Raw genomic sequence first — 22,393 nt, 5'->3', positions numbered from 1 at the left:
AAACAAAACTCCTTACACAATATGCTCCACAGACAGACCAAGTTGCTGTTAAGGCTTTGTTGTATATGAGCTTATAAAGTGAGGTTAGAAATAAATGCACCTATAAAGTTGTTACAAAGAGTGACCGTACCCTGTAAGTAGATGAACACATTGCTGAGATTTTGGCATGTGAAGTGCTGAGGTTGTATATCACAGTATTTACACAGCGTAACATTGCATGAAGACAAACTGGTTGTTTTTTGTTAAAAATGGCTCTCGTTTGCGTTCGGCGAGCGAGCTCGAGTCACAAAAACAAACATCCACCTGACGGTCAGTGTTCAGCATCTAGCGGCTGATGACACTTTTGTGTATGTGTGTGTGTGCGTATAAGTCAGAAAGGGTATTTATTATCTGGGTCACTCTTTCAGGTTAAAACAGAATACATGTTACAGTTTACTGTACCTTGACATACCAACTTAGTGCTTTTAGTTAAAAACGCACTTCAGTGAAAAGTAGACAAGTGAGACACTTGATTGAAAAAGCATCCAACAGGAGTTCAAGCAGTACAAAATGAGGAAAAAGTAAAGAGCTTAATATATACTGTCTAAATGTTTAAAAAGCATAGTATATTTGATATATTTATATATTCCACCTATTTTTTCATCTATTTTACATCATGATTCCACCACCGTCCAGCTGATTTGTATATAATTTTGGCTTTTTAAAAAACTCTCCGAGTAGCATTGCACAGTCACACACTAACATTTGTCTTCACTCATCCTCTTCTGCCAGACTTTTCATTCTGTTCCCACTTTCCTCAGTTAATTTGAAGCAAATATTATCAACAGGTTATTAAGCAAGGCATGACTTTGTCAAAATTTGCATTAATTTACTAAGATCATCCATCCTGACTGCGTAACTGTGAAAATCTCCCTCCATTTTCATCATTCCTGCAGCGCTACAATCCTTTGCTCCTGCAGAGGGACCCATTTCTCACGTATCCAACCCAACCCAGTGCTCCCACTTTCAGAGCCGTGGACAAAAGGTTGTGGGAGCAAACACCCTGGAGGACACAACAGGGGAGTTGAAAACACTCCTTTCCTCCATTTATAAAGGAAGATGAAACACCCCGTGAAAGAGGAGGGAGATTAAGGGATGTCTGCTCCCTCTCCAACTTCTCCTTCAGGCTCCTCAGCTTGGGAGCGGCCTTGCACATCTGAAGGTGTGTGAGCACATCGTAAGCTGCTCCAGTTAGCTTTGTTCTTGTGCAGGTGATCTAGCATTGTTTGGCTGAGCAGGCTGGGCTCAGTGAAGCGGTGCCACTCCTCAAACAAGGGCTCCACAATGTAGGAAATAAAACCTTAAAACACACAGACATCTTCTGTTAGGTACACACGGTACGGCATTCGCGAACAGGGCGAAAAGAAAGCGCGCTCCCTTTTGATTCTAAGTATTTCTGTATTAGTACACAATAAAAGAAAAATCTAGCCATCACCAGGTCTTAAATGTAGGTAAATACAACCTGAGACAAAAAAAAACCATGACATATTACACCGTCATTATTGATTTAACAAAGCTAAGCCAAAATGCAAATGCAGGGTGATTCAGTATCTTATAGAACAATAATTTTTTTTCTGTGTGACTTTATCAGTCTGCCACATCACCGTGGGGGAATTTTGGCTCGCTCTTCTTTACAATAGTGCTTTTGGCTATTAAGGTTTGTCGCCATTCATTTATTAAGGTCCTGCCACAGGTCTGGACTTTTACTGGGTAACATCTTAATTTGTTTCTTTTTCAGCCATTCTGTTGTAGATTTGCTGCTGAGCTGGGGATCACTGAAAAGTTGCACGATTCAGTTTTAGCCCAGCTTTAGCTGACTATAGAATTGGTATACAGAGGAGCTCATCGTTGTTTCAGTGACTCCAAGGTGCCCGAGTCCTTTGGCTGGAAAAACAAGCCCAAATCATCACCCCTCCACCTCCTTGCTGATATGAGTGTGCTGTGTTTCATTTTCTCCTGGCAACCCTTCCAAACAAGCCAAACTTGTTTAGTCTTTTTCTGACTGAACTGTCATGAACTTTAACATCTCACATGCTAACTGAGGCCTATAGAGTCTGAGATGTAGCTCTTGGGGTTTTTTTTAGCAGTTTTCTGTGGAAGCAGTAAAGATATACTTAGCCCTTTGCAAACCGCTTCTTCCTTTTTGGCTTAGTTTTTGTTTAACAATTAATGACACAGTGAAATATTTGATGTTTTGTAGTTGATCAGATAAACTGTATTAACTCCTGATATATAAAACCTTAGAATTAAAGGGGTTGTGCTTTCTTTTTATTGTACACAGAGAGCCCCTATGAAGTGCAGTTGTGTGTCTGTAAGTGCACTCTAGTACTCACCTATCTGAATGGCTGGGACAGAGTCAGACTGTTGGTTGCAGAGAGGACTGATCTCTAGGTCAAACTTCTTCTCCAGGTCACCTGCAGGTTAAATGCCAGAACTCAGAAAACAGATATAAGACATAATGAAGAGAGATACAGATGTTAATCTCTGTTAAAAAACAAAATACTGTGTATAGACTTCAAACACAGTGATGTCTTTATTTGCAAAAATGACATCTCTGCATAACTAGTAGGTAGTGGTGGCTAAATTGAATACATTTATGATAAAACAACACACATTTAATTGATCTCACATTTAGAGATGTCCTATTTCTTTTTCTTTTTTACATCAATATTGAGTTTTGCTTGAATTTTTTAATTGCTTTGCAAGACAGAAAGAGTATTGCTGTTATTAAACAATGAAATGGTATTTTGAAGAAATGCACATTTGGTTTTAACACTGAATATTAGTAAAAGTATGAACTGATCATCTCACTGATCATTTGAGAAAACCTTGACATAAATTGAGATAAGACATCCTCTCACCCTGTCTGTAGAATTCCTCACACACCCGCTCGCTCCACTGCCTGCTTAGCTCCCAAACCCGACATGGATTACAGATATCTGCACACTTGAGCGCAATCTGCAGGTTTGCAGATTGAAAGAAATGCACATATACGGTAAATGTAGAGAAGGTTTTCATTCAAATTCAGCTTATAATGAAGCTGAAGTCACAGGAAGAATTGCTGTGAGAAATGGAGACGGTGCACTATACCTGCAGTATAAAGTGTCTGTGTGAAGCCAGCTGAAGATCCAGGTCCTGGTTGTCCAGATGTTCTCTGAAGGTCATTAGGAACTCATTTTGTCTGTTTATGTCTGTAGCCAGGATGAGAGAGCCCAACCGCTGTTCAATGTCTCGCCTGCAGAAAAGAGGGAAGCGTCACCAAGATGAAACAGCAAAACATAAACTTTCAACTCCACCTGTAACCGAGCAACAACTGTTTTTACAATAACGTCCTACATGGAGAGCTCCTTGGTTGGCACTCACATACCGAGACTGACCTCTGACCTTCTTGTGAAGGCTCAAAGACTCATGGTGCAAAGAAACAAGAGTAGCAAAAATGCTTTAATTGTATAAAGTAGTACTAGAATACTTCCCTCCAAAAGACTTACATAGTGGACGTGAGGCTCTCAGTCCAAACACAGATGGATTTACATTTTAGAGCCATTATATTGTGCAAGTTAAAGCTTAAGCCTGCATATTGTCCATTTAAACAAATGAAATTTTACAGTAACACTTTCAAATATCCAAATCAGCCTGCTATGCTGTATTCGTGTTTGTGTGTTCTTACGACATGTCAGCAGGCAGGTGGGACAGCAGTCCCGACTCTCGCAGCATGCCCACAGTAGATCTCCAGTGGTGACTCTCCAGCACAGATGTGTTCTAGACAGGACAAATAAAAACCAAACTGTGTTTCAAACAGGCCGAGACACAAGGCCCTTCATCCACACGCTGACATCCATCTGCAAACTGGTGTGTACCTGGTAGAGGGATGCCAGGTGGTGTCTGGTCTTGATGAGGAAGGGCTGGTTGACTCCAGGATGGTCCACGTCATGGGCAGCTGCTGCCATCAGACCCAGGAATATGTCCAGAGGACTCAGATGCTCTGCCAGCTACAACACAGCAATGTTTGTTCTTTACACAGGAGGAAGACTTGGACTCATTTTAAAGAAATTTTAAAGAAAGCTTGTTTGCTTGATTGTGAAAAGACACGTGTTCTTTGGAGAATAATACTAAGTCTGACAAGTGCCCAGTTTTCTTATTACTGCCACTTCTTGGGTCTGTTTTTACAGTTGGTACTTACAAAAGAGGCTGTGTATGAGATTTTAAACATTCATGCAGTGGCATAAAAAAACCAAAAACAAACAGTATCTGCGTGTTTAAGTAGCTACTGGCTACACCAGCTGTAGTTTAGGAGGTAGGGCAGATCATCCACTAATTGGAAGCTCGGTAGTTTGATCTCTGGCTGCTCCAGTCTGCATGCCAAAGTGACACCAATTTTCAGAAAACCAGGCTAAAATATGTATTTTATAAATTCACTCAACTAGAATCATTCAAAAGAGAAGGCAAGAAAGAAAATGCACTTGTTGGCATTGTGGGGGCACACCGTAATATGTTTGTTTTTTAAATATTTTATGTGGGCTGATGACTGTAGCACTTTTAAAAACAGCTTCTCAGACTGTAGATAAAATATGTGTGTGTGCGTCTACATAATGTGAGCGTTTTGGTCTGTGATTCTTGTGCTTTACTCATTCAGTAGATCTGAATGTGGTATAAAGCACCTCTAACTTTCATAGCACAGCCTACAAATATTACCTGCTGGAGAAAACAAATTGTGTATCATGCCATTTAAAGTACTTGCAGTTAAAGCCTAGATGTGTGCCATAGCATGTAATCATAGAATATTGACCTCCAGGCCTGTTCTTATAAAGGAATGTTTGTTGTCTATGACACACTGGTGCGTGTGCTGACTGAATTTCATTCAGGGCTTTTACCGAAATAGAAGCATCACAAAGCACTTCACAGAGCAAAAGAGGACACAAAAGCAATTACTGAAAAAAGGGAAAGATGCAGAGAAGCTTAATCTGGTCAGAGGGCTTTGGAGAGTTCTCAGAGCTATGGATTGATGTGTCGTTGAGTCTAAGTGAGCGGGAATTATCCCAGAGGGAACAAAGCTAATAGAATATGTCAAGGAGAAGCTTAGCCTGGTGAGGTCTTACAGTGTGAGTATGACAGATAGAGAGAGGCAGAGCGCGTGTGTGTGAATACAGTATTATTCATTACCTTGGGCTCCCTTAGGTAGCAGTACATGGCTTGAGTAACATCAGCAGCATGAACAGCATTGTGATAGGGATTTTGGGAGTGGTAGTCCTCCTGCACCATGCCTAGCAAGGAAAAACACAAGGCCAAACCCTGTGAAACACGACTTTCACACCACTGACCTGCACTACTGTTTTGACTGTTTCAATCTCCATTTGATTTTAAGGGTGTTTTCACACCAACAGTTTGTTTACCCTGGTCCAAGGGTGTCACGTCCGGCCTGCGAAACAAATATATGTGCTAGATAGTTTCATATGTCAATTATTAATGGTCTCTTGGTATGTGGGAGCTGAATCCTCATAGCTTGGATCATAGTCACACCATGGTGTGATAACCACATTCACACCTGCACAAGCAAACTGCACCGCGATAGAAAAAGAACCAGAGTTTGATTCAGAAGGAGTGAACACAGCGGGTGATGTGTTTACTCCTTAACAAGTCCTATAAATGGCTAATTAGTTTTATAAAATTCTGATGACTTGAAATGTCTTTACTGCGATCAGTTTACGCACACAAAGTCCAGACAATGTCTGAATCGGGTCAGCTGGCACTGGATATGATCAGTTTAAGACATAATCTCACTACAGAAAATAATAAATACTTGTTTGTTGTGATTTTACCACACTACTTCCTGCATTATCTTTACATTACACCCAGCACAATCAGACATCACACTGACTTGCACAGTACTAGGAAGCTGGCAGGTGATAGGTAGACAGATAGTATTTTGGCGGGGCATTCAATGTCATTTCCATCGTGCAAAAATTCATTTATACTTGAACCCATAGATTGTGTTTCTTTCCTCTGCTGTGTGAAATTACAAAACGATGTTGACTGTGTGCTCTGTTGCCATAACAACACGTAGCTCATTGTTACTCTGCAGTGTCTATGAGGTACCATTTAGCTTGCTATGGTTACTGGGTTAATATTCACTTACTACAGGAATGTGCGGACTATCACTTTGCCCAGATTTGTTGTTAGTGCTCAGAGTCTCTTTTGTAATGATTTACTGGTTGAGTAAAAAGCAATTGGGAGTTTTCCTTCTCAGCTTTCAGTCCCGCCAAAATAACAGTGCAGGCGCACTTCATAGTAAGTAATGTTTCTATGGAGGCAGGAGAAATAATTATGTGTAAGGACAGCAGTGTTTTAAAGCTGAGAAAGAATTCCTTAAGTCGGAAGCTTAAAAAAACTATGAACACTTTATTGCAGCTTACCAAGAAACCTGTTAAGTTTGACCATATCCAGCTGAAAGTGGTGAATGAGATCGTAGACATTGAAGAGATGGCACATCAGCGTCACCAGGCTGTTACCTAAAGCACACAACATTGACATTCAAAAGAATTCATATAACTCAGATCAGTAAGTCCACCAAGTTAAAAAAATAAATAAATCACGTTTTACATTTCATATGGAATAACTTTATACAGTGTTTGTGCTGGAAGCATGCATAGAGTGATGGTGGATTGTATCCTGTAGGTGGGGGTCAAAAAAGTTTATGAAAATAACCAATTTAATAATAAATCACCTCACCGTTTGTAAGACGATCGAAGAGGAAAATGTCAAAGTTCCATGTGCCTACTTTTGATAGCATGTGCTAGAAAGAAAGAAAGAAAATTGTCAGACTTTATCTGTTGGGAATATGTGTATGGCTTTGACTGCATATGAATATGTCTGTGTGTTTTCTCACAGCAGCTTGTCCCAGGTAGTCATCATCAAGCAAGTGTAAGGACCTGGGGGTGTGAGGAACTAACCCCCTCAGCAACCTAGAGGCGTGGCAGTATCTCTGGAAGCTCAGGAGACGCTTCACCTTTCTCCTGGTGACGGTCTCTACCTCCCCCTGTTGGGCACTGGCTTAAATTACAAAAAGAAAGAAAATGCATGTTGTGTGAATAGCTGAAACACGTTTTCTACACAAATGGGTGACCTACAGGATTTAAATGGTATGTTGTTCTGTCACAGAAACCAAGAAGAGAAATATTTTAGGTAAAACCCCATCATTACAAAGGGTGGGAATTTCAAAAATAATTTATTCACCAGGAGGTATTTGCCTACTCTTTGAAAATCCCCTCTTCCACCCCTGCTCAAATGACTGTGCATAGTTGTGGTAGACTTGTGATATGAGTTTGCACTGAACCTCCTTCATGAAAGCTGTGGTTGTCTCTGGCTTTGCATGTTTCTCCTGTTTATACAGTAGCATCTAATTTCACAGTGGCACACATGTTTTACTGCTTTGTTTTTTTTGTTCTTGTTATTGTTTCATCATGCTCAGTAAACTGCTTACAGGCACATTGCTGCCACCATCTGGCAGTAGTAGCCTATCACATCCAACCTGATGCCAGTAAAACAAGAGAAATATATATATGTTAAAATCAGAAGCACTCATAAAAACTGTTTGTTTGTTTTTTACCATGTGTTGTTAGTCATTAAATGTATTTATAGCTGAAATAAACAGCTTAGTAAAAAGCCAAAAAAAAGGGAGGGGGGAATGTCAGACAGTCTTTTCTAGAAGGCCTTTGTGGTTTACAAGGATAGTATTTTGTAATTGTTATGTAACAAGAAAAAAAAACTAAGAAATTTGAGCACTTTCTTAGGTTGACACGACTAACACTGCTTCACACTGATGTACAGTTAGGTAACTGTTTTGAACAGAATCAGAATCAGAATACTTTATTGATCCCTGGGGGAAATTACAAAGAGACTGCTTGGCCTCTGTGAACAACATCAGTGGATTTTAAATCAAAGAAAGAAAAAATAGATGTGATTAAAGTGCAGACTTTCTGCTTTAAGATAAGGGGGTTAAAAAAAATTGTGCATTAATTGTTTATGACTTACAGCCACTCTTTAACACAGTTAAAGAGGGGTCAAAAATAATTTAATTCAATTCAATTCAATTTTATTTATACAGCACCAAATCACAACAACAGTCGCCTCAAGGTGCTTTATATTGTAAGGTAGACCCTACAATAATACATAACAATTGACTGACAAGCAGTTTCATGGACAGATGAGGCCTGTTCCCAAATGATACAGACAATATCTGGAGATGATTCAAAGAGATCAGGGTAAGTGAGAGAGCCAACATTAGGCTGATAAAACAAACTTATCACAGAAGGAGCAAAAACTTTAGGAGTGGCTAAATCTACAATCTGGTACATTCTTAAAACGAAGGAATACCAGTTAAGTAACACTCGAAGACCTGAAAGACCACAGAAGACAGTTAAAGTGGATGACGATACAATCATTTACATGGTTCAGAAAAACAACTTTACAACATCTAACCAAGTCATGAACACACCTCTGGAGGAGGTGTATCATTGTTCACAACAAGGTGCAAATCACTGGTAAACACTCAAGAACAACAAGGCAAGATTAGACTGTTTACGACAATATTTTTTCATCGTTCTGATGGTCACTGTAGTGGCTATATTAATTTCTTAAAGTTCTCTCTTTCTCTTATATGTAATATAACCACACTACTGACGGACAAGCGCCTGTTTTTATGCGTTGTGGTTAGCAACAACGACGGTAACACCTTCGCGTGTCCGCTTGTTTATGTTCCACATAAACTTTTCACAATAAAGCTCAAGATCCTGTTGAGACTTTTCAAAATAAACAGAATCACGTGAAAGAGCAGATTATTTACGGATGAGAAGTAAAAAAACAGCCGCCAGGTGCTAAAAAATAAACCTTAGACTCAAACGTTAGAACAGGCAACCCGCAGCACGCCGTGTAATAAATACAACTTATGTCTAAAAATATATAGTTTCATGCATCGGTTAAAACCCTCGACTCAGGGTGAAGGACGCGCAGCTGGAAACACTTCACGCAAGTCGAGCTGCCTGAGATTCACAGAATTTACAGGAAATTAGAGCTGGGCGATAGAACGATAACGATATGTATCGCGATATAACTTTTACTCGATAGAGAAATTAAGCTATCGCGATAGACCTCGCCGCTCTTGTCCTCTAAAAAAAAAAAAAAAAAAAAAAAAAAAAAAAAAAAAAAAAAGATCAGCCAATCCAAATTAAGTAGCACAGAGCCGAACCAATCACAGCCGCAGCGTCACGTCGCGTGACTTGTAACGTACAGCACAAGTGCCAAGCCGCATGTGTGTTTGTTTGGGAAGCAGCCAGCGGGTAATGGAGGAAATGAGTGTGCCGACTAGAAAAATCAACCGAGCGTGACCGAAGAGAAAACAGATAATGGTTCCAACGCCGGAGAGATTGTCGAACGGAAGAGCCATAGAAGTTCCGTAGTGTGACGGTATTTCGGCTATTTCAAGTCTGACAAAAAACAGAGTAGCGTGCACTGTAAATTGTGCCGAAAGCAAGTCTGGAAATACAATGAACTGGTGCATGCGTCACACTGTGCGCCACGTTATTGTTTCAGTGAAATGAATTTCTACAATACTGTTAATTCTACTCTCCGCAGTGTTTAAATGCTTACATATACACACAGTTACTGTCCCTCCACACATACGACTCGGTTCTGCTTCTATGCCCCAGCTTTGTTTACTTTTTCCCACCGAGGCTTCTAGACTTCTGATTGGCCAACATTTCTGCACGGTTAGGAATCTAGCGCCACCTGCTGCTTTGGCATGTTCATAGCAGCGTTTTCCTTCATTTCTGCCTTTATGTGTGGACGGGATTATTTTTTTAAACGGAAACGGAAAATCTCCGTTTTCAAAAATACCCGTGTACGTGTGGACGTAGCCTCAGTCTCTGACTGGAAGCGCTAATTCGTCATTCGGCTTTTGTCAGACTAAAGTAACTGTTAAAACTGTTTGAAAAGCTCAGCTATACAACAAGGAGAGATTGAGAATTTCCTTTTAGTTCTCAGTTTATTTGATATTGACAAAAGTTAGTCAGTTTTGTCTGTTCTTCTGTAAAACAAACTAAGATTTCTTTTTAGAATTCATATTTTGTTTCTAAGTGGAATTGACAATTTAGTCTGTTTCGTTTGTTCTATTTTGAAACTTAAACGCTTTAGCGGCTGCCTTTTGTGTAGTTTGCAATATTTGCCTTTATTTATCTGAAAAAGTCTCATGTTCCTTAAGTACATCTACCCTGTTGAACTTATTATGGGAAATAAATAATATAATAAATAAATAAAAACAAGCTGCTGATTATTTCACATTTTACTTGTGAGCAACGGCACATTTAAATCTTACAAATATAGTTATTTGGCTTATATCGTGATAGATATCGTTATCGCCTGAAATGAAAAAAACATATCGTGATATGAAAAAATCTCATATCGCCCAGCTCTACAGGAAATGTAAAATTTTTGTGATTTATAACGTTATCGGGAAAATAGAATTCTTATTTCGGGATATGAGATTTTGGTCATATCGCACAGCCCTACCTCAAAGAGTTTTCACAGTTCGGAAAAGAAAAAAGAATCTGACAGGTGAAACCTTGCACCAGAATGATGGGAAGAGAAAAGTATGGAGAAGGAGAGGAACAGCTCATGATCCGGAGCATACCACATCATCTGTCAAACATGGTGGAGGTAATGTTATGGCATAGGCATGTATGGCTGGATGGTGTTTATTGATGATGTGACTGCATGATAGAAGCAGCAGGATGAATTGTGAAGTGTACAAGGCTACACTCTCTGCTCAGAATAAGCCAAATGTTGCATAACTGATCAGACAGAGCTTCACAGTGCAACCAGATCATGACCCAAAGCAAACTCCAAAAACAACCCAAGAGTTTCTCAAGGCAGCAAAATAAGATACTCTTCAATGGCCAAGTCAGTCACCTGATCTCAACACAACAGAGAGGCTTTTCAGTTACTAAATACAAACCTGAAGGCAGAAAAACCCGGAAACAAGCAGCAATTGAAGGTGGCTGCATTAAAAGCCCGGAAGAGCATCTCAAGTGATGAAACACAGTATCTGATGATGCTCATGGGTTCTACACTTCAGGCAGTCATGGGCTGATTTTCACCCAAGTATTAAAAACAATCCTTATATTGTGTGTGATTTGCAAACAAAGTTTTAATTAATTTACATTTGTTAAACCCTTTGAATGAAAACTGAAAGTTTGCCCTTCAATTAAATCTTGACTGTTTGACTTAAATTTCACTGTTGTACCTTTTAGTAGGTGTTAATATTAGACTGAAATACAGAAACAATCAAATACAGTTTATTGTTGTTCCAAGAAAATTTCATTTTCCAAGAAGTATAAAGGAGAATAGTTTTTTACATGTATATTTTTTTTTTAAATGAGGAGACTTACTTTTTAAAATTCGCAGATCAATCAATGGGTAAGAGCCTCGTCTCTCAGCCAGCAGCACACCAGCATGACCAGTGTTCAGCCTGCCATCAGCTAGATGGAGAGAAGAAAGAAAGACAGAGGGGGTGTAACCGAGAAACATGAATAAAGAAAGAAAGATTTGGGATTATATTTTTGTGGTGGCTTTTAGTGGCACACATACCCCATGAATAATAAGTCAACGTTTCAAGAGGAAGCGCGGAGACGGAATGAGAGCAAACAAGGGGCTGACGGCAATGGCAATTTTATTTATATAAGACATTTCATTGTAAGTACACTCAATGTGCTTAGCAGAGATGATACAAACAAAAACCTGTGTGGGTTTACAATGCCTCAAAGCAGTGAAAACAGCAAAATAAAACTTTACAAAGAACAAAAAACAGAGCAGCCAGAAGGGTTTTGGGAACAGTGTTGTACTTAAAGTAGATAGTCAAGATAATCAGCCTCATGGATTCAGATTCAGATCAGCCCCCGTGAAACAAGAGGATCCTTGATGACACAGAAGAACCAGGACATCATGCATCTCATCCGGGTTTGCCAGAGGAAAATGGATTTCATGCCACCTTCCAGCTGTAATGGATCACACTAACACTTTGCCTTTATCAGATTGTTATTGCCTAAACTTTGTGTGTGTGTCTGTGTGTGTGTGTAGCTGAAACTGATGGTTTCAATTGGTTTTAATCTGAATCAAATGTCAGGTTTGTCTTACAACCAAAGATTAATTGAAAGACCTGAACTTTTTTCTTTTCTATTATAAAAAAATTGATTTCTTTGAAGAGCCGGAGTCTTGTTTTTGTTCCTTCTCTGAAAAGTTTTGTTTTATCAGCCTAATGTCTTGATTTCCACTGTTTACACAGCTGACAAATGTTTTCTGGGGAACATATTGATAAATGCCAATGGATTTCAAACAGCAAATTTTCTCCTGAAAGGAATCGAGTGTTTCAGCAAACTGTGTGAACGCTCATCCACAGTCTTGAATAGCCTGAGAGGTCCCCTTCTGGGTTTTCCTTGTGGTTCGAGCATCTATCTGATGGAGAAGGAGCACAAAAGCTAAACAGAGACTCCTAATACTTCCTCTGTTTAGCACTTTGCAATTCACACACTCTGAGGCCAGAGAGGAGACACAAAAGAACTAGGTCCTAAGTCACAGCCAACATGCACACAGATAAAATTTGCACTTGAATAAGCTATGGGTATACTGAATAATTTACACGTCAGTTGTGGGGAACTGGAGCGTATTATATCCCTAAGGTTGCCAAATCACATCACCTCTTTGAGTCTTGCTTAGGAGATGCTAAAAGCAACTGAACTACCTGTTAATGGGGTTTGAGTCACTGTGGTAACGCCCTCGAGTTGCCAGATCTTGCTATGCAAGTTTAAGCTGCCAAAGCGTTGGAGTTTGCAGGTAGATGTTGTGTTTGCATGTGTGTGTGTATGTGTGCTTTGCAGGAAAAAACATATGGCACAAATGTTATAAATCCTGATTTATACATGTAAAAAAAACAAAAACAAGTGCAGCGGGGAAGTGACTCAGCCTGCTAAAGAAGGCAGAGGAGTCCCACTGGCCTAGTTTTTGCAATAAAAGGAGAATAAGGGGAAGGCCTCTTTGCTCTTAATCCTGTGTTCTGATGCGCGAGGAAAGGAGGAAATACATCTTCTGGAAAAACACCGCAGTCACAGATCATCATCCTTCTAACTCAGACAAACACAATCACACCAATTCCACCCCCACCTCTCTCTCCCTCTATTCAAGCTGCAGTATTTTTCATTCACATCATTCCAAGTTTTCATTTTCTTCCCTAATTTTTGGCATCTTTTTGCACATCCTCCTCCCTCTCCATTAGTGCCCTCATCCTTCGTTCCCGTTCAACAACTACACCCCATCCCTTCTCAATATGAGCCATCATTTCCATCACCACCTGCTCCTCTTCTCCATCCCTCTTTCTCTCTCTCTCTTCCTTTAACTCCGTGTGGTAAAATAGGTCATTGATTCCACTATGCGCAAAACTGGGTCATTTCAGATGAAAACGTGAATCAGTCGGGAGGTGTTTTATTAAAGAAGCGGCGACGCACATGCGCCTCGTCACGCAAACCATGCTGTTGTGCACATGCACGCTTGTAAATGAGGTTAAATCCCTGATTCCAAATACAAAAACAAGATGGCACAATTGCCACATAGCGCCCACTCACGCGAGCAGACACAGGGGAACTGACAGGAATACATTCACTTGGCTTCTGTGGGTGTTTGTGGCACAAACTGTACTTTGGGGCTGTTCTGAAATTTTAACACATGCATTGCTGTCATATGCAGTGCCAGCATATGACAGCAAACCCCCCCCCCCCCCCCCCCCCCCCCCCAAAAAAAAGCAAAACAAAAAACAACAACAACAAAAGGAAAAACACATTTTAAACACAAAGGGGGAGATGATGTTTTCTTCCACCAACAGCTGCTGCTTTATCTGGATACACAGATAAATACAGTAAACACACTGACCAGATACAGTAAAAACCCACTGGTAATGCTACCATTCTTTTATTTTTTTTATGAGTATGTGCACTTCTACTTCATTGTCTTGCTAAGACTGACATCCAAAACCACAGGATGAAAGTTTATTGTGTTTTTTAAAAACTATCCATCTGTGCTTTGTGACGCTTTCTTTAAGCCCTTGCTACAGTAAATGTCACAATGACTCACAATCACCACTGACAACTTATCAGCAGTGTCTCCACACATTTGTATGTGCTGATATCAAACAGTGCGCAGACAGCCATTCGCCCTCATTAAGAAATCGTCGCATGTATGAGGTCATCACAGGGAAAGTCACCGACAGAAAACAGTATTTCTCCATTTCCCCCTTGCTTGAGTCAGCAAAGGTAATTCCCCACATTATGAATCATCGATTCATTATTAAAAATCCACGCTGTTCCAATTTTAATCATCAGATTATTATAAAAATATTTTCCAGTTGCCGTCAGACTTCAAACCTATTAATTTTCCTTAAAAGGTTAAGTCTCACTAAACACTGATAAGACAAACTGAAGGTATCGTAGAAGAAGCCCGAGATCGAGCCGAAAACACTTCTAAATGTCAAAAATAAATATTCAATAAATACTCAGTCAACGTAGGTTTTTGGAATCACATCCTATGTGATAATGATGCTATGCAACTGATGCTGTGCAACTTTCCAATGCTTTATTACTGTGATTGTTAAATATAAAACACATTGTCCTTAATTGCGGTTGATGCTGAACTTCGTTAGTAAGAGACATAGGCTTGATTGATGATGTCACACGGACAGCTGCAGCTCACAGATGGTAACACAGCTTTATTTAATGGACCCTCTGGCTTTACAGCCCAAATCCCTCATTTCACTGTCTACTCTGCTCAGCTGTCTGAACTATTCTGAACCGCATTTCGACCTGCGTGGCGTACGACCACACGCGCATGTAAGCATACGGCCCGAGGAGTGCTTGTCAGAGACAATCTGTCAAATCTGTCTTGTTAACAGTGAAAACATGGCACGGACTCAGAAGCTCAATATTTAAATAAAAAAAATGAAATGCATTTGCAAAACCACAAAAAAACAAGACCTTAAACTAATTTCAGTGCTAATGGGTGAAACTGAGACGTATGAAATTTGTCTCTCTCAAACTTGGACGCATTACCTTCCACACGTGCACTCCTGTTTTCTGTGTCCAGCTTTATCTCTTCTTCCTGCTCCTTTCCTGATTCCACCCAAGGACTTGCTTGATTTCTCTCTGGCCCCTGAGAGCCTCCCTTGCGTGCTCTCCACGCTGCTCTGAGTTGCCGTATAAGAGCTGGTAGCTCCAGGGCTAGGGAGAGGCCACCACATGTAACAGGAGGAGTCCTGAGGGGACCCCAAACTGGAGAATCAGGAGGCTCCTCTGGACAGACCCCAACATCAAGACCGGTGTCCCGCATCCTGAGATCTGGGCCCCAGAGTCCCTCTAGGACAGGCATTTTGATACCACGCAGGGATAGAAGGATGGATGACAGGTGCACCAAAAAATATCAAACTCAAACAGAGGCTGAAACAGAGGAGAGGGTGAGAAAATATGGTGGTGTTGACAAAGAAAGAGGGAGAAGAAGAGGGAAGGCAGAAGGAGAAGCTCACTGTCAGGTAGCCATGGGTGAGGATGAAGGAGTTGTCTAGATGTAGGACAGTGTAACAGAGACTGGAGGGAGACACGGTATCAGTAAAAGGAAAGTCAGTCGAACAGAAAGAATGAGAGCATAGAGGTGAGGAGTGACAAAAAAGAAACAAAAAGTGAGGTGCCGTGAAAAGCCAAAAAACAAGAGAAGAGAATCGTTGCGTATCCCTCTGTCCCAGAGCCACTGACAGTCTGGTTCTTCCTTCTGCCGCATTCTCTCTTCCCTCTTCAATCTCACTCGCGCCAACCTTGTTGTGTTGTCTAAAAGCCCCTCCTTCCCCCTCTCTAAGCTCGCTCACACACCGTCTCTCTCTGCCTACTAGCCCAATAACAGACCAATAGGATTGTGGGAAACACCGTCGAGCTTCGGTTCACAGCTTCTGTCACATGGTGAGAATAGTGAGACCAAAGCTGTTTGAGGTGAATTTAGGATATATACACAGACGCATCAGTCCCCCGAATTCATTTTCACAACAACGGTAGTTCAAAACATTAAGTCTATTTTTTACAAATTTAGCATTTAAAGGCAGACAAGACTATAAGAACTCACTACAGGCCTACAGTTTTTTTCAATTATATGCATCATTGTTGGATGGAAACAATAGAAAATACTACTAATATTAAATAATGTCCATTCAACTTCCAATGCATCAAATTACTTAAAAAAAAATTAAAGCAAAGAGAGATATTGAAAATTACAATAACATAAATAGAGGTAGTAAACTCAACCAGACGGTGGACATCAGTGGTGAAGTGAGCCATTAGGCTGGAGAAGCAATCCTATTGGGCTTGGTTAGCTTGTGGGTGTCTGAAGGCAGCTCGTAGGTACTTGCAGGCCAAGTGTTGCTCTGGTAGTAGTTGAAGCAAAAACTCAGGAGCGGAGATCTTTGGTGAGCATGACTTTTGATCAGCCTTGAAGAAATTCGGACAAAATGCGAGGTGATGTCAACTTAGGCTATAGTCAGGATGTGGAAGGAATAATTTTAGGATTTCTTCAATCCCACTGACATAGCTTCTATAAAGGAAGCAAAATTAGGGGGACGAGGGGGCACTGAGGTCACTCACGGTACCAAAGAGGAGTCCATCTGTTAGCTAAACCTCAGATCCAGGAGAAACCATGCAGTGTTTGTCGTGGCCATGGAACGCTGGACCAACTTTTTAGCTTATGCTTATGCAGTAATTTTTGTGTCATTTTACAAGGTTCAGTCTCCAGAGTGGGAGATCTTTCTTTTTTTTTTTTTTTTTTTTTTTTTCTTTAAATCATCAACTCTGACATTAAAAACTTTTTAAAATTATTTATTTATTTACTTTGGGAAAACTTAAGAAGTTGGGATGGGATTTGTATGGCACAGGACTTGGTGCTAATAAATATTTAAACACAGAACAGAGGGAAGTTGTCACTGATTACTTTGGCAGAATATTGACTGCCAAAGTCTCTGTTACCACAAAGAGCAAGCCACCTATCACTGCAGCCTATTACATATTGCATTTTCTAATCAGCACACTGTATTGACAGTGAATATTACAACTAAGTGGACAGATCACCTGAAAGAGTTTGCAATCTGCGTCATCAGCATATCAGGAGCTATTTTAAGATTCCCACCTCTACGGGCGCATAGTTTATTTAACTCTTATGCATACAAGCTCTTTTTTTACTAATGCCCTGTTCCCAGGTGCACTGACTCAGTAACAATGCCACAGGAGCAGGATTCAACAGAATACAATTATAAACTTCTTCTGCTCGGGGGTAAAACGAGGTGCATGCTGTGAGTCACCATTCATTAAGGCTTCACTGGCACAGGAACACTTGGGTGGATTTGCTGTGATTTATTGGCTCTGAATTCTTCAGTATAGGTGACTAACCAGCCCTGGGCCAAAACACAGCAAGGGTTTTTGAGAGTGGCAGAAGAAGATTTGAGAAAAAAAACAAACAACCCAAACCCCTTTAAATTCTTAGAAGATTTTCATGTTTTAGAAATGTTAAAAGAAAATGGTCAGTTTTCAAAATTAAAATGAAGTAATTTTTAAATCCGCTAGCTAATGTCCCTAAACTAAAGCTAACTCTCTGCAATCCTCTGTTCGATCAATTCTACCTTAAGCCTAATTCATTCTTTTATCTCATACAACCATTATGCATCATGCAACTGTGTCCCTTCTCTAGCCTAATTGATTTTATTGGCCCAATTGTAGCAGAGACTTGTACTTCAAGACAAGTTCAAACCTCTCTGTTTTATGTCTTTTCAACCATTAAAGACCTGGATTTCCACTGCAAATTGCTTGTGCTGGACCTAAAAAGCTGGCAATGGCAAAACTGCAGAAACACTGTTGTCATTGCCTTTGGAAAGACTTATTACATGAAATTCACTGATGACTCACAAATGCAGCCTATAAATTCTGCCTGTCACGACTTTCTTTTACTAAATAACAGAATATTCAGTTCTCAAACCCACTGAAATGTAGTCTGGTTCTCATAAGGAACCAAGGCTGATGAAGCTCCTCAGCATTGAAGCCCAACACTGAGCATCCTTGATAAATGAGATCACAAGGTTGCTGGTTATCAGTTGTCTCTGTTAACGCTGAGTTTATCCATCCAGCTTTTCAGAACCATAACAGTGAGATAAAAATGTGATAAAAGCAGAAAACTAGATCATAATGACAGCTAAAATTGATGTAGATATTGTTGTTAGTATTTTAGTGTGACTAGCTCCCTAAGATGTTAGAAGCTCTGTTTCTGCAGGAAAAATGAACTTTCACATGGAAGTATCTGTTATTTGTTATCACCTGCTACATTACTGAAAATATATGTATTTCTGTGGCTGCTGAAATCTATTAATCTGAATGAATTTCAGTGAATGTAAGCCAGTTAGATATAGCATGTGCTCCTCTTTACATGCACTTCATTTGGAGGATGCAGTACTAACAGTTTTGGTTTTTCCAGTGGAATTGTTTCCTTGAGAAACGGTCACATGCAGACAAAAGTTTCAACACCCTCGCACTCACCCTCACACACACATGACAGGAACATAGCCTTGAACGCCACGTATCACTTGCAGGGAGTTCGTTCTAAGAAATCACGAGACAAAGAGCATTAAGATAAAAGATACACTACTGTGAGAAACTGTGTGAAGCAGGCAGTGAGAGTAAATGCAGAACAGAGTAATTCATTGAAAATGTATCATTGCTATGGGCTGAGAATATAGTTGTTTCATTGTAGCTTAGATCAGCATTTGGTATTTTGTGTAAAATGTATTTTCTTGTTGGCTGTATTTGTAGTATTTCTCTGTGCTTGCACCAAGAATCTTACTATATTCACATCAGAAACAAATTTCCCCTTAAACATGGAATATTATTATGCTTAGACTAGTGACAGCCATTTTCAGAGGATTGAACCCTTGGACTGTCTATATGTTCACATCATTCATTCATGCAACGGCCTTAAGGAAAATTCTGCAATTTTGGCAAATATGAAATGTGATTACCTGGACTTTATCATAACCTGATTATATCTGAGTATTCAAAGGTCAAGGTCACAGTGACCTTATGTGCATTCCATCCTTGTGGAAAATGATACATTTACATTACATCTGGCATAAATGTCTGTCTTGCTGCCATAAACATTGCACTATTGAATTAATATTTAATTAAGCTTGAATTAATTTTTAATTAAAGGTTACCTTGTACCAGATAAGAAAATCTGTGCCGTGGGTTACTCTTTTTAGCTTGGTTGATTGGAACACTAAATCTCTGTAGCCTAAGGAGAACAGTAAAAATGCCTCTTTTACTTAAAACCACCAGCAAATAAAAACATATCTGTGTCTGATAACTCTCTGTTCAAGTCTGAGGTGTTCCTTTAAGGCAGAATGCTATATCAACATTAATAACACATACTTAAGATTTCATTCAACTCAAATTTTAACATTTGAAATCATTTGTAATCCGTACAGTGAATTTTAACCAGTTGCTCACTCTCTACATATGGCTTTCGTCTGCATCATTGTAATGCATTTCCAGATCTCTGCACGACATGTTAACAGGGGGTAAACAGTGCCGTGGTTTAACCAATCATTATCTATCAGATAGACACAGCTCATACACAACATGTGCACATATAAAAAATAAAATAAGGGGAAAAAAGATGTGAACAGTGTACGTTTTGTAGGTTTTCTAATAAAGATCACTTTATATGGCTGGAAACCACTGACTCTCTGTCCTTTAGATTTTTGAAGGAGACTTGAAGACTGGGTCTTTCTTTAATTTAATATGATTTCTTTTCAAGCCTGCACTCATTGAAACTGCAGTGTCCCCCACATGTTGTCATGTCCCACCCACAGACTTAAAAAAAAAGAATAGCTGATCACACTACAGTCACACGCTCAGAGCAGCATGCAATAATCGACAAACGTCTCCTACATTTTCTGAGAAAGACAAAGATAAAATCTTCTCTAAATGATTTTATTGATCTCAGGCAAACTACTGAAACAAACAGCGACCTATAAAGATATCAGTGCAATTCCAATTTCAAATGTTTTCAAGCATTTCTCCGTAAAACTCAAGCATTGTCAAGGATTTCCCGCACAAACCATGTGAAACTAAAGGGGGTCAAAGTCAGAGCTGTGAACAAAAATCAGCTCGCCTGACTCACTGACTTCTTTCAGGTGTCTTATTTTCTTTAATGGGAACCCCTTCCTAATTTTGAGTTTCCGTTTCCCAAAGAGTACTCTCATCACAGTGTCTGTCTTCTGCCTAGTTATAGCCTGCAGTCATTAAACTAGCCTGTACCCATTACCTATCATTTAGATAGATAAATTGATAGATATAAGGATATATGTATTTTAAAAACGTTAAATAACACAGTGAGTCTTAACAGTGAAAGTGTCTCATATAGTAGCTTTCAAGAAATAGTGCTGGTTGTGTTTTTATAACAGCTACAATGACATTCATGGTGTAAGGGGTTAAACGACATCAGCATTTGTATTTTTAGACACACTGTTGTGGCTACACTTCATCGTCTCATCCCCAAGGTCTAAGACTGTAGTTATGATTAACAGCTATATCTCCTCTCAAGATAAAGCCTTTGAAAACATGGCCTAAGCAGGCTAAGTCCTGCATATGTAGGACTTTTCCAGATTAAAAACACATTGTGTATTGAAACCCACAGAGCTGAACAATGTAGACAGTTTACAGAGATAGCGGAAATATGCATCCCTGTTTGACATAGAGATTATTCTCGGCCAAAGGTCAGTGAAAGCCTGAAACCAAATATCTGAAAACACTATCTTCTACCAGACTACAGCTGACTACATATGCTGTATTTACAGCATACGTAGCACATTGATGGAATCGGGTCAATGATCATTCTTACCCAGCATGCGAACCTGTATGGCATTCTGCTCCCAACTTTTGAAGGCTACAGCTCCACACCTCTGTGACAGAGAGGAATAGGGAAAAGGGGAAAGGGAAGGAAAGGCTGACATTAATATTACAAAGGCCAAAAATATGCACACTGCTATCAATGAACTGTGTTTAGTGAAAAAGGAAACTGTGCTAAAAGCCGCAGTGACCCTACGTGTGAAGCCACAGACGGTTTTCACACTTGTGTGCCACCCCTGCACTCTTTTCCCACAAGCCCTCACTTAAAAGTAAGAGAAATTCTAAATGAACAGTTATAAATGGAAATTGAATTTAAACTAAAAACGAACTAAAGATGATCTATCTATCCAACCATAGCAAATAGCAAATATTTCAGGAGATTTTGGTCTATTTTCATCACATCAGGACACTTCCTGTGTTGGGTGCTTTGTCAAACTGAAAAAGTAATTTGGGGAAGGAAGAAGGGTATTTATTTAAAGATTATTATTCATCACAGTGAGTAAGAGAGGGTAGGGGCAATCAGTGACACTGGCTTCTGTGCTTCCAGTAGAGACATATCTGTGTTTTGGCCAACAATGCTAAAAAGTGGGTCAGGCGGCATACTGGCATACACTGGCAATGATTTGCGCATTGATCACATGCTTCCACATGGTTGGCCCTCACAGCCAGGGGTCTTTAGTCATCTTTTTTAGTCATTTTCTATCAAAGGTGTACTTGTCTCTAATTTAAATCACATGTTTTTTTGTTTGTTTGTTTGTTTCTTTAATAGTGAAAAATGGAGCAGATAAGACTCACAGTACTGTTCTTCTCAACTCCCACCCTCCAATACCTGATACTATTACACTGTTACTATCGTTATTGGTATAACGGCAAGTTAACATTAAGTTTACAGTTAAGAATTATTTTTACAAAAATGTCACAATCCCTGAGTTTATGTAATTGTTTTCAATTATATATTCAGAAAACTTTATTCTCACCCTCCAATTAAACTCAGGCCTCCGTTTAAGACTCTCAGCTCAGATGCTACTGTCCCACTGGACGTTTTTTTTTTTTAAATTTTGTTTTGTACTACAAAATGTCGAAGAGTCCCTTCAAAGTAATATGAATGTCAAAAGATTAAAATACCATGACTGTCTTATGAGTCAAAATTGATAAAGCTTGCTAGCAGTGCCACATCTGCCTGTGTACCCTGATCTGATGTCAGCTCTTGAGTATAATTAAAACCCAGAGTCCTGTGCTGTAGATCAGTCAGACACAGCTCGGTACATTTCCCAATTGAGGTCATCTATTTATAATAGCCAGTAATGGCTATAATAGTTATAATGGCTTGACATCTA

The 22,393-nt window shown here is 39.6% G+C and overlaps 1 protein-coding gene across 1 annotated transcript; it reads right to left on the bottom strand.

Annotated features, from left to right (window-relative positions):
* Positions 1–1,089: 1,089 nt before the first annotated feature.
* LOC146617000 (3',5'-cyclic-AMP phosphodiesterase 7B-like) lies at positions 1,090–15,495 on the bottom strand. The gene is made up of 12 exons (XM_085372449.1): positions 15,180–15,495; positions 11,478–11,567; positions 6,923–7,086; positions 6,766–6,829; positions 6,450–6,545; positions 5,200–5,300; positions 3,897–4,028; positions 3,707–3,798; positions 3,130–3,274; positions 2,901–2,997; positions 2,373–2,453; positions 1,090–1,339 (listed from the first exon to the last, which is right to left on the bottom strand). Exons 1-12 carry the CDS (start codon positions 15,493–15,495, stop codon positions 1,128–1,130), a joined length of 1,590 nt encoding a protein of 529 aa, XP_085228575.1. The 3' UTR covers positions 1,090–1,127.
* Positions 15,496–22,393: the final 6,898 nt, after the last annotated feature.

Source organism: Diplotaxodon limnothrissa, linkage group LG15 (assembly GCF_057381915.1).
Source record: "Diplotaxodon limnothrissa isolate DT_005_m linkage group LG15, D_limnothrissa_male_GT1.1, whole genome shotgun sequence".
Lineage (NCBI taxonomy): Eukaryota > Metazoa > Chordata > Actinopteri > Cichliformes > Cichlidae > Diplotaxodon > Diplotaxodon limnothrissa.
This window is presented reverse-complemented; position numbering and strand designations above follow the sequence as displayed.